The sequence below is a fragment of the Podarcis tiliguerta genome (genome assembly GCF_965153285.1).
Source record: "Podarcis tiliguerta genome assembly, chromosome: 3".
Taxonomy (NCBI): Eukaryota; Metazoa; Chordata; class Lepidosauria; order Squamata; family Lacertidae; genus Podarcis; species Podarcis tiliguerta.
In genome coordinates, this window is record NC_139536.1 from 87,425,699 (window position 1) to 87,437,964 (window position 12,266).

The window sequence follows — 12,266 nt, forward strand, 5'->3', positions numbered from 1 at the left end:
AAATCCTGGACTTTCACCTCCTTACAGTGCTATTACAACTTGCAAAAGACTGATCCACTTCATGTTTCACATTGCTTAGACACCAATAACTCAACACTAAAAGAAAACTAATGCTATTAGTGAATCTGTGTAGATTAATAAAATCTGGAACACATAGATAAGGACAAACTCTTGCCATGAGAATGTGTTAAGGCAAATGAGAACCTATTTTAAACAAAACTGGTGGATGAAAACAAAACAATGGATGAAAACTCACACACTTAAATTCAAAGTTGAAAATGTTTGTTTTTTGAATGAGTGGTGGAGTAGAGACAAGAAGAAAATGATGAATTGCCTGGATGTGTCACTGGTTAGGCGTCAGTGTGTAAAGCTTCCCCCCTTTTTCTCAATTAAAGAAAACATGCCTTTGGTATACAAACTGCATTTATTGGTTCAGCGCATCTCCAGCTATCCATAACTTCCCATTTATGGAGTGTTCATCATTGTAAGTGGCATTACACGACTAAGCTAAGCTTTCCACTCACTTCCCATCATAGTAAAAGCCTATCATCACCATAGTAACAAACAATTCCCCCACCCTGGCCAGGGTTTTATTTAGGACCAAATGGAACACAAGGTATCGGACATTATCCCAACGCTGTAATCTGCCTTAATCCTCCAACCTCCCTGAACAAAAACAAAAAACAGAAATGCATGCCCATATTTTCTGCATCATAGCTGCCTCTGCCTTAAATTCCAGAGGGGCAGCCATGCTAGTCACTTTTGCAGAAAGACACAACAAAGGGCACTGTAAAGAACAACAATGTTATTGTAAGCGTAGGTTTTCATGGGCTACAGCCAAAGCTGGTCAGATGCATGAAATATTACTTCACTTAGCAGATAAATACACGGGTAAAAGTGGGGAGGGGAGGGGTCACCAACACTGCAGCCATAAGCCTGTGAGATGCAAAGGTAGAAGTTTGGTCTGCAGCACTGTTATGCTAACACCACGTAAAGAGAATTAATTGCATAGTGTAGAGGGAAAGAGACCTCCCTGTCGCTACTGAGTAAAGTCAAATTCACACATATATTTGGGTTGCAATTTTACACTATAGCCACCCTTTGAAATGCATTGTCACTGTACTCAAAAGTGACAGTGGTTGGGAATATGTCTAGGCCAGCCATGCCCTGTTATGTTCCTTGTAGACTGAATTCCACGGAAACCACTCGGACACACATAGGGTTACATTATCATAGCTGTCTCAGTGGTGGCCAAGGAAACCTCAGAATGGCATCTGAGACTTCTCTAGTCACATTCCAGCTCTGCCCTCCCTCTGGTCATTTTTGTGTCATGTGACAGCTGAGTGGACACTATCCTGACATCACCTCTGGTTTGTTTGTTTTTTAAATGAAGTTTTATTGCATTTTTTCACTATACAATAAAAGACGAGCTAATCTACACAAAGAATAATAAAAGGAGAGGAGAGAAGAGAAAAAAAGATGGAAGAGATTGAAGAATACAAAATCCTCTCTCACAATGTACCTTAACTTTTGTCCCATACAGAAAAAGATGTGTCTTCCCAGCTCCCACATGGGAGCATCCCTCTCTTCTCCCAGTCTCTCACCCTGGGATATCTCCCCTTCCCTGCCTCTCACATGGGGTCCTTCAAACTGTGCATTACCTCTATTGAAAGCACAGTGGTGTTAATCTCGGCCAGCTATGCTGGCACAACTCCCTGGGCCCAGATTCCAGTTCACGCCATGGGATTGTGAACTTAGAACAGCGGGGTGTTCCGCAGTAACATATAGGTGTATCATTCCCTATTGCCTCTTTTTTTTGGGGGGGGGGATGCAAAGTATACTGCTACAGTATGTACACATTTTGGGAGGAAAACCCCCGACGTTTTCCCATCAAACGTCCAGTGTTTCAAAGCTCTGTTCAAGTATAAATTCCATGCAAGAAATATTGCCAAGCCAACACAGGGAGTATGCAATTTCTGAAGTAATTACAATTGTTGTTTTTCTCCCTCAGCATTCCAGATGTCTTTTCTACTTTTAAGTATGGGATCAATTAGAAGCCTGTGGGGGCTACATTCCAAAACATGCCCTTTTCAGAAGAACCAAGTTGCTGGCGCAGTTTCAAATCAGAGCAGTGCTTAAAATATGCTGGCTTCATTCAAATATTTCAAAAGTAATGTAGCTATCTATTAATGCAGCTAAACCATAACTAGAAGCTGAGGTCCACCTATCCTGCGTATGTATAGAAGTGCACAGTCCTATCTATTTCCTGCTAGACATCTATAATTCGTTTTTCCTATACCATTCTGGTAGGTGAGAATTCAGTTTGTCTGATACAAGGAACTGAAGAAGCAAGCAGTATCTTTAGTTACTGTGGCTCAGCAAAGCTGTCCTGTACTTATAAGTCAAGCAAAATGTACTGTGCGGTGTATGAAGCAAGTATATTATAATATACTGTGCCTCTACAATTGTATGTTTTTCTATCCCCATATACTTGCTGCCTTTGCTATTTCTACTGCTGTCTTTATTTTCCCCATTTATGTATTGCAGCCCTGTAAATGACTGGTCTGAATGAATGATGACTCTGTTCCAGAATTACTACAGGGAAGAAAGCAGGGTGGGAACAGAGATGAACTGCTAATTATTATAATAAATGAATAGGACATTAAAACTCTTGCTTCTATAGCACTATCCAAAAAAGCTACCAGTGATAAGAACCATAGACCTCTAAAGTTCCAGGCTTCACAGGAACCCCAGAAGCGAAATTCCACGTGGCATTCCATGGGATAGCTAGTATGCAACCTTCCCCAGGAAGAATCAACATCCTGAGAATTCCCAAATTCCTAGGAAATACGGTAACAATCAGCCTTCCATGCACCTGAGAAATTTGTGAAGTGCAAAGTGAATAGAGGAAGAGGCTAAAAGAACAGATTCAATAGCTAGAAGTGGGAAAGGTAGAAGACTCCCGGAGACCTAGAGCTGTTTTAGAGCAAGATCTCTGCATCCCCCAAACAGTGGAAGCTTCCACCATGCCCAACTGCACCTGAATACCTAGCTGTCAGAGCACTGAATCCTGATAAATACTTGCTGTGGGTCGCAGCAGATTTAAAAAGAATAATTTGTATCATCAGTTGTACTGCTCTTCTGCAGTACAGGCAGATTTCCAGATATCTGTAACAAGCTGTCACACAACGTAACCAGTACTCTACTAATAATCTATCACGTATAATGTATTGAAACCTGATCATACAAGCAGTTCCAGCATACATAACAGAGGGAGGCCAAGGGTCCTACCCACTTAATTTTAAACCATATCCAGTTTCCTCTGCAAATAGACAGGGAACTGCAGCTAGAGCATGAGATATAATAACTGAATATAATGTATGGGATATATTTTGCGTATACAACCCACAGAATTAGTCTTTTTAATCACGTTTCTTGCCATGTTTCCCCTTTTTCTGTATTTAATTCTGTATGCTTATTTGCAGGTGTCATTTGTATTTAACATACATTGCACATAATTGGTTCATGTTTTTGAATGCCAGCCCATAAGCGTGTGTGCACGCACACATGCACACACAGAACAAACTACTGGCTCATATTCATTGTACAACAAAAAGTGATACCAAAGTTACCAAGTAGATTTTAAGTGCTTCCTGAAGGTCAGGGGACTGCGCTATTTTTACAGCGAGTTGAATCAGGCCCCCTCAGTTTGTATGTGGGCATAACTACGTGCCCATTATGTAAAAGAAAACAATTATCAAAAGATGAAAGCAAAAAGAACAAAAGTTTTTTTTAAGCTTCATGTTCCCTCTGTTCTACCTATGGAGAACCTCTAATTTTATAGAAGTGAATTCTGTTTTCGGTTCAATAAGTACTAAAATCAACAATTGCAATGGGAAGTTAAAAAGTGCTTTGACTCCCTGAGTTCACAAAGGCAGTAATCTTTTTCGTGAAGGTGTTATTGATTTAAAATATTAGCCAAGTGTATTTATAGATACTTTTTGTGCATATGTGTAGGTTAAGGGGGCTGTTTGCTCTGCTTTTATTATATAAACCCAGTGAAATAAAACTTCAGCAGCAGGCAACATCTAGCAATAAGCAATATCATAAATTATCATAAAATGGCTGGGAGGAGAAAGAAGCTTTTCACCAGGTAACCAAATGAATGTTAATGATGGTCCCAGGCAGATCTAACTGAGGAGGAACATTAAACAAGTGAGAAGCCACAACTGATAAGGTCCTCTCCTCTTGTCCCCACCCTCCAAACTTACCTAAGGGGGCAAGTGGAGGAGGATGTCAGGTGAAGATCAAAAGGCCCAGGAAATGGGATCCAAAAGAATCCTGAATTGGAATCCTGAATTGTGGAACTGGAATCCTGAATTGTGCTAGATCAGGATTTCCCAAACTTGCATCTCCACCTGGTTTTGGACTACAACTCCCACCATCTCTAGCTAGTCAGGGATGATGGGTATTGTAGTCCAAAAACAGCTAAAGACCCAAGTTTGGGAAACCCTCTGCTAAATGCTTTTATTTTATGAAAGGTTTTTAATGTCTTGTGGTATTTTATATGGTTGGCCACCCAGAAAAACAAGTTATTGGGCAGTTTTATATAAATCTAGGGGAATTTTTTTTGAAACATATGCTGCTTTTAAGATATGGAACTTCGTATTTTCGAGACTGTTCAAAGACTTTAAGATACTAGTGTCCACATAAAACTGATCAACTAAGCATTGCTTAGCTATGAACTATTATATAGAGTTCTTATATATTTATTTATACCCTGTCTTTCTGCCTGATGGGACTCAAGATGGCTTACAGATTAAAAGAAAGAAACATAGAAGAAACAAGCATCAAAAGACAATTAAAATTTGATAGAATAAAAACTATATACATACATAAAAGCTGTTTAAAACATAATTGCAATAAAAACAGCACAGCAGTTGCCCTTTCATTTAAAGCAGTCAATTCCCAAAAGCCTGTTGGAATAAGGTGGTCTTCAACTCTGCTCTATGGGCAGGTTGCATCGGTAAAGCTTCCGATAACAGCTTTAGATAGTTTTCCATTACATTCAAATATTGGAAACTGGTTTGTTCTAGGCAGTTAATCAACCAGAATCTGAAACCACAGTTTGATTAGCCTGAACCAAATGTAGTTATAACAGTTTCCCATGTTTGGATGTAGCAGAAAACTATGGTCCATTAAAAATTGTGACAGGAAGCCTTAAAACGTGCTCCTCACACACATGCAGGAAGAAGAGAGGAAAGCTCATTATTCTAAATCATCGTGAGCATTCATTTTGTCTGAACTGGGACCCTATCTCCAGGAGATATTGAATGTTATGAATTTTAGGTGAGTTTTTATACAAGCCATTCTTCCAGCCTGAAGTGTTGTATTTGTACACATATGTTGAGAGAGAGAGAGAGACTTTCTTCATACAAGAGGAGAATTCTGCATTAAAATAAGGGTTAAAAGCCATTAATGAATTGATGGTGGGATGCAAATTTGAACTGGAGAATTGCCAGCTTACCTCATAGCCATGCTACCCCAGCTCTAGATGACCTAAAAGATACTTGCAAAATATCCTGAGGAAAAAACAACCAGTTTTCTATACCATGTTCACAGGTATTTAGGCTTATGCACAAAATCCACCATTGTCAACTTTCAGGCATCAATTTTTTATTTTATTTTAAAATGAACTTACTTTCCAATGTTATCAGGTAATGCTTGTAGAGAGATATCATTTACAGAAAGACATGTTAGATTCTGCAGCTCAGGAAAGCTTTCAGGCAACCTAGAAAAAGGAAAGTACAGATCAGCCAAGGACAGCAGAAAAGGACATTTCCCCCTCTCTCTCTCCTCAGCATCTTGCCATGGAGAAGCACTGCATGGTTTACATTGCAGCAGCTAGGAGTTGAACTTTGCTCTGCTATTCTTCCAGTGGAATCCTTAAAGCCAAAATGCCAGTTTGTCCAAACACAAATGGAAAAAGTAAATCATCTAAATTGTGCTAAGTGGTTCAGTTTAGTTAATCGTGTGTGTGTGTGTGTGTGTGTGTGTGTGTTAACATATATTTTCTTCTCCAATGTGTTGTTGTTGGAAAGGCCTTTCTTCCCACCACCTCCTTTGGATTGCTTTCATCATACAACTGTTTTCTCAAGGACAAAGAGGAAAAAAATAAAGCCTTCTCTCTCTTTACTACCAGGCAGCTTGGCCTGCAACAAGGCACACAGCACATGCTGGTTTTTTAAAAAAAACAAATCAATAGTTCATTAAAGTGGAACAGAGCCACAACACTGAATCCAACTAGACTGACAAAAGGCAAACATCCATCAGCTGCTGTGTCTTCTTTTCTTAGCCCTGCATGTGAGGAAGATGGCTGTCATTCACAGGAGCTCATTTCAATACAAGAATCTGCTGCAGATTAGATATCATCTCTCATGATCCTCTAGTTCAATCAAGGCTTAATTGCAGTGAAAGAAAGATTAGCATCACTTTCTCCATGTAAATAATTAGCCCCCTAGGAGGCGATAAACAGCCTCTGTTCTTGTCTAAATGTATGTTGTGTGTTAAACAGGAAGCAGTTAGTTGTTGATGGGATCGATAAACAGAATAGGAAGTATTGCAGCTTAACTAAGGCTGCACTGCTTGCCTCAATCGTAATGTGCAAATGTTCAGGGGCTGAAAAAGCAATGAGGCAGCATAGTGGACCACCCAAAGCAGAATACGATGAGCTTGCCCCATTCTCACTTGAGATTTTGTATTCTGGAACAGGTTACAAATATTAACCCCTTGCATCGTTCTGAGCAGCACGTGCTGCACATTTAAACTGCCATTTTTCCTTGATAAAATGCACAAAGCAGACATCCCCCCAGACATATATAATTGCTTGCATTCTGCTGAGAAAAACAGCAGCCATTCATAAATGTCATGAGGTGCCCGTATTTTGTATCCTGTGATGAAGCACACTAAGCCATGCAAAAAGTAGCACAGAGGTTCCTGAAGAAATCTGTCCACTTTCCTTCAGCATTTATGCATCACGCTCAGCCATTAATTTCCACCAGCTGCTACAGTCTTAAAAAAAAATAATGGCCTCGGTTTAGAGGTGGTGTGTGCCCACATGCCTGAGCAGTCTCACAAATCATTAATAGTTCTTGAGAGGCTTCTCACATTCCCTCCCCCCAATTCTTTTCTGTGTAAGCTCATCTGATTCAGTGTTCCATATTATTCTGGGGGATACAGGTCTTTGGCACAGACAAAAGAAACGCAGTTGCCAATACACACACCGATAGTTCACTGCCACAAAAAGAGGCTGCATTAAGCAGCACAGAAATGTCGAATTTTTCACTGGCTTTTGCCAAAAGGTTAATGGCCTTCCCACCATTCATCAATTCTGTTTTTAAAGTAGCAGTCATTGTTTCAAAAAGTGGTCCATCCACTTTTCATTTCATATTTTTCAATAATAATAATAATATATTCTTTATACCCCGCCCATCTGGCTGGGTTTCCCCAGCCACTCCAACAAAACACTAAAATACAATAACCTATTAAACATTAAAAGCTTCCCTAAAGAGGGCTGCCTTCAGATGTCTTCTAAAAGTTTAGTAGTTATTTTTCTCTTTATCTGGGGGGAGGGCGTTCCACAGGGCGGGTGCCACTACTGAGAAGGCCCTCTGCCTGGTTCCCTGTAGCTTTGCTTCTCACAGTGAGGGAACCACCAGAAGGCCCTCGGTGCTGGACCTCAGTGTCCGGGCAGAACGATGGAGGTGGCGATGCTCCTTCAGGTATACTTTACCGAGGCCATTTAGGGCTTTAAAGGTCAGCACCAACACTTTGAATTGTGCTCGGAAACGTACTGGGAGCCAGTGTAGGTCTTTAAAGTCCGGTGTTATATGGTCTCGGCGGCTGCTCCCAGTCACCAGTCTAGCTGCCGCATTCTGGATTAGTTGTAGTTTCCGGGTCACCTTCAAAGGTAGCCCCACATAGAGCTACCTTTGAAGGGATTCAACAAAGCAGTTTTGTATGCAGAATGAGATCCACTTGCACAACGGGACTTCAACCCCCTTTACCACTCTAAGTCTATTTCAATCAGGAAGTTAGTGGAACCCCAGAACAGGTTGAGGAAGGCATGAGAGGAAGAGAGGGGTGCAAGTCCAGTATTGCAAGTGAATCTTGTTCCCCACATGCATGCTTCCATTTAGCAAAGTGTTGGATTCTGCCATCAAGTTTTATTATTGTATTTTGTGATCTTCTTATGCCACCATGGGCTCCTGCAAAGGAAGGGCACAACAGAAAACTGTCAAGTTCAAGCAAAATAGAAGATTACCTTTACACACAACACTTCTAAGACCTGAACACTTTTTGCAATTTTACCATTCATTCCTTTTTATGAAGATTACCTGGTGAGTGGGTTCCCACTGAAGTCTGCTACCTGTAATGATTTGCAGAAGGAAATGCTTTCAGGGATTTCAGGAATATCTGCAAGGGAGAAAACAAAGAGTAAGAAACAGCAACCAAGAATCTACCGTACCATCTCTGTTTCAGAATCAAAGAATGGTATTCAACTCAGCTTTACTTAGAGCAGACCCAGTGAAATGAATGAACATGACTAAATAAGTCCCATTATTTTCAATGGGTCTGCTCTGAATAATGAGCAAATACCACCCCCAGTGCATTTTAGATCCTACAAAGCAATACAACTTTGTAAGATACTGTCTGGTAAATATCTTTCTAAAAGCAATGATAGATATTGGTTTGCATTTATATATAGACCTATCATTTAGGGATTTCAGTGGAATCCAAAATGAACAAGCCATTATGGCTCCACTAGCATTGTGTTTTACATCACCCTCTTCTCTCCCCTCATGTTAACACACCCTTGGCAGCGTTAAACACAGCTAAAGTTGCATGCAATTCCCCTTCTTTTTAAAACACATACTGTAGGTGAAAAGGAAAACAAGCCTCTGACTGTTTTAGTAGCTTGGAAAGAGGAATGCAGCATAATCACAGCCATGAAGAACCAAGTCAGTTTCTGACACCGACCTCAAAAAAAAAGTCAATATGCACTCAGGGACACCACACAAGATTCCTTGGAGGTGGAATGGGAAGCAGAGGGCAAGGAGATTCTCAACAAGGTTTAAAAAGGTGGAGCTGTATATATTCTAGATTGCCATTATAATTTAATTGCAAAATAAAGTAGACTGGACAATAAAAGCAGGGCAGGACAATATCAATCTACACACGCGCACACACTCCCCCAACCAACCAGAAGCAGCAGATGATAGGAACATAACAAAATATTTCTGAAGCAGAAAAAAAACATAGAATTACAGAGCTGGAAGGGACCCCAAGGGTCATCTAGTCCAACCCCCTGCAATGCAGGAATCCCAGCTAAAGCATCCATGACAAATGACCATCCAGCCTCTGCTTAAAAACCTCCGAGGAAGGAGAGAACACCACCTCTGGTGGGAGTCTGTTCCACTGCCAAACAGCTCTTATGGTCAGAAAGGTTTTTCCCCCTGAATGTTTAGTCTGACTTACATTAAGTTTTGCGCTTGCATGATAGCTAAATATGAAGATTAATTTCTAACACTCATTGTTAACCAGTTCCAATCCCCTGGAATACCCAGCCCTGAACACCAATGAATGCTGCTCTATAAACATGTGACATACAGATGCTCTGGCAAACAGTCAGTACACAGACACTGCTGAACAACAAGGCTATATAAACTCTGTGACACAGGACAGCGCAAACAGGCACATTGTCAGTGAATGTTAGGCCAGCTGAAGCGAGAAAACCAAGCAAGCAGCCTTCTGCATATAAAGTCACATGCACACCATATGTTCGAAGCGCTCTTGTACTGCTTTAATAGTCACGGTTTCCCCTTAAAGAATCCCGACAACTGTAGCTTGTTAAGGGGTGTTAAGAGACACCTCTAACAGTTACAGTTTCCATCGCCCTTGAACAACAGTTGCCAAGAGTCAATGTGCCATTGTAACCATCACTGTTAAAATGTACAGTGGTACCTCGGGTTACATACGCTTCAGGTTACATACGCTTCAGGTTACCAGCTAACCCAGCTAGCCCAGAAATAGTACCTTGGGTTAAGAACTTTGCTTCAGGATGAGAACAGAAATCGTGCTCCGGCAGTGCGGCAGCAGCAGGAGGCCCCATTAGCTAAAGTGGTGCTTCAGGTTAAGAACAGTTTCAGGTTAAGAACGGACCTCCGGAATGAATTAAGTACATAACCAGAAGTACCACTGTATAGGGGTGGATGTACAGCAGGCAAGGCCTAAGATTATGCCTTTTTCCATTTTCTAGGCACAGTTGTCTTCTCATTATTTGCTGCCACAGCTTCAAATATGAATTGCACCCATAGCTGATCTTAAAAGTCTAATCTTAAAGAAGTGTACAAGTTTAATTAGGAACATAATGTAATGCTAGTTGTTCACACTGCTTCACTAAAATGCTACCAAGTTTGATATAACTTTGCTTTAATCACTGCAAGTAAAATGCTAGACATTATGAGTTGAGGCACTGAGGCAAGGAAGGAGGCACCGGGGGGGGGGGGTGTAAATATGGCTGTGTGCACAGAGATGCATTGTGCTTCATATTCTTCACCCCCCCTCCCTCCCTCCCGTGAGGTTCCTATAAGCAGAGGCTGAAGTTTTCTTTTCTCTGCACAGCCACTCTGCTCTGGCAGAAGTTTGAAACTGCGCTTAAAATGTTAGCTTATTTGTACAGCAAAATTACATAATGATGGGTCATGACGACTTACCGCATTTACATTAAGGACAAATGAGAGCTGTTTAAAACAAAAAAATACAAAAAAACCTGCAGACTCTGCCAAGTTATCATTATTAGGCTATGCATTTCAGAGGAGAAAGGTGTATGGGCTTTATGGGCTTAGGAAAAAACTAACCCAGCATAGGTGCCCTGTATGACTATCACCTCCCCAAATGCCCTTCCTAAGCTGCATTGCACCACTTCCAAACAACTTCCAGTTCTACCATTTTAGATGGATGAATCAGCAAAAGCCACAAGTGTGTGGACTCGAAGTCACCCCACTCATTGTCTCCTTCTCATACGATTTCATACACACACCACATTCATCTACTGTGGTACCTTGGGTTAGGAACTTAATTCATTCTGGAGCTCTGTTCTTAACCTGAAACTGTTCTTAACCTGAGGTACCACTTTAGCTAATGGGGCCTCTCTCTCTCTCTCTCACACACACACACACACGAGTTGCTACATTCACACATACCACTCATCCACTGCCAAGTCATCTCTCTCTCTCTTTCTCTCTCTCTCTCTCTCTCTCTCTCTCTCTCTCTCTCTCTCTTTTTCCCCTGCCCGGACCATCCCTCCTCCTCTCACCCACACTTTCATCCCTGAGCCTCCTTGGTTGGGAAAGGGGATTCAGCATGAAAACTTCCATTGGCAAAAATGCAACTTTTCCTCCATATCTAACAGGGGGAAATGTTCAGAGGGGACCACAGTGTGAGGGAGGCTTAACCCCCCTTTCTCCCGAGTGGCTGCCACCCTGAAAATCATCACTGCCATCCTACGGCAATTAGGTTTAGATAAAATGGTCCCTGTTTGCATAAATGGGGTCCTTTTTTCTGAGCTTAATTGGTGCATGGGAGTTGGGCTGAGGAAGGAAAAGTGTAGCAGAATCAAAGGCAGAGTTGGCCACATCTGGCTCATTGGTCAGAAATTCTCCAACCCTGTTCTTTATGATATATAGATGTTGTAGCAGTTCCGATAAATTTATTTTAAGCAACAAATTTATAGGCCACGTCACCGGGGGGGTGGGGGATCAAAAGCAGTGTGCATAATAAAAACAGAAAACACAAGCTCTAAGAACAATGAAAGCAAGCCAACAAACTCTAAATCAATAAAGCTAGATGGAAGAGATAATGTTAGCCATTCTACCAGGTGTTGTACTTAGAACTTGAACATTTCAGTTACTCCTCTAGTTGCTTGCAAATGTGTGTAAATATTTGCATATTTTTAAAGTGGTTCAGTATTAGCAAATATAGCTAACTTTCATACCACACCCTTGCATGCAATATGTCATAATGCTACCTGAGAAACCTGTAAAGGAAGATTTTTTTTCAGGGTTTTTTAAAACGTGGGAGGTGCAGGAAATAATTAATCTGCATTACCTACTTCTTCATCCTTTATATTTACATTGAACAGTAAACCTATAAATCAACATTTACTCCATCACACTTCAGCTGTGGAGTTGACCTGTTAAGAAACA

At 41.0% G+C, this 12,266-nt stretch overlaps 1 protein-coding gene across 1 annotated transcript in view; it reads right to left on the bottom strand.

Annotated features, from left to right (window-relative positions):
• Positions 1–12,266, bottom strand: part of LRRC1 (leucine rich repeat containing 1) — a 59,587-nt gene that overhangs the window by 25,234 nt on the left and 22,087 nt on the right. Inside the window, exons 3-4 of the mRNA XM_083431686.1 lie at positions 8,397–8,475; positions 5,702–5,791 (exon numbers count right to left, since the gene is read on the bottom strand). Of these exons, the coding sequence (XP_083287812.1) occupies positions 5,702–5,791; positions 8,397–8,475 (169 nt within the window). The remainder of the gene's footprint in view (positions 1–5,701; positions 5,792–8,396; positions 8,476–12,266) is intronic.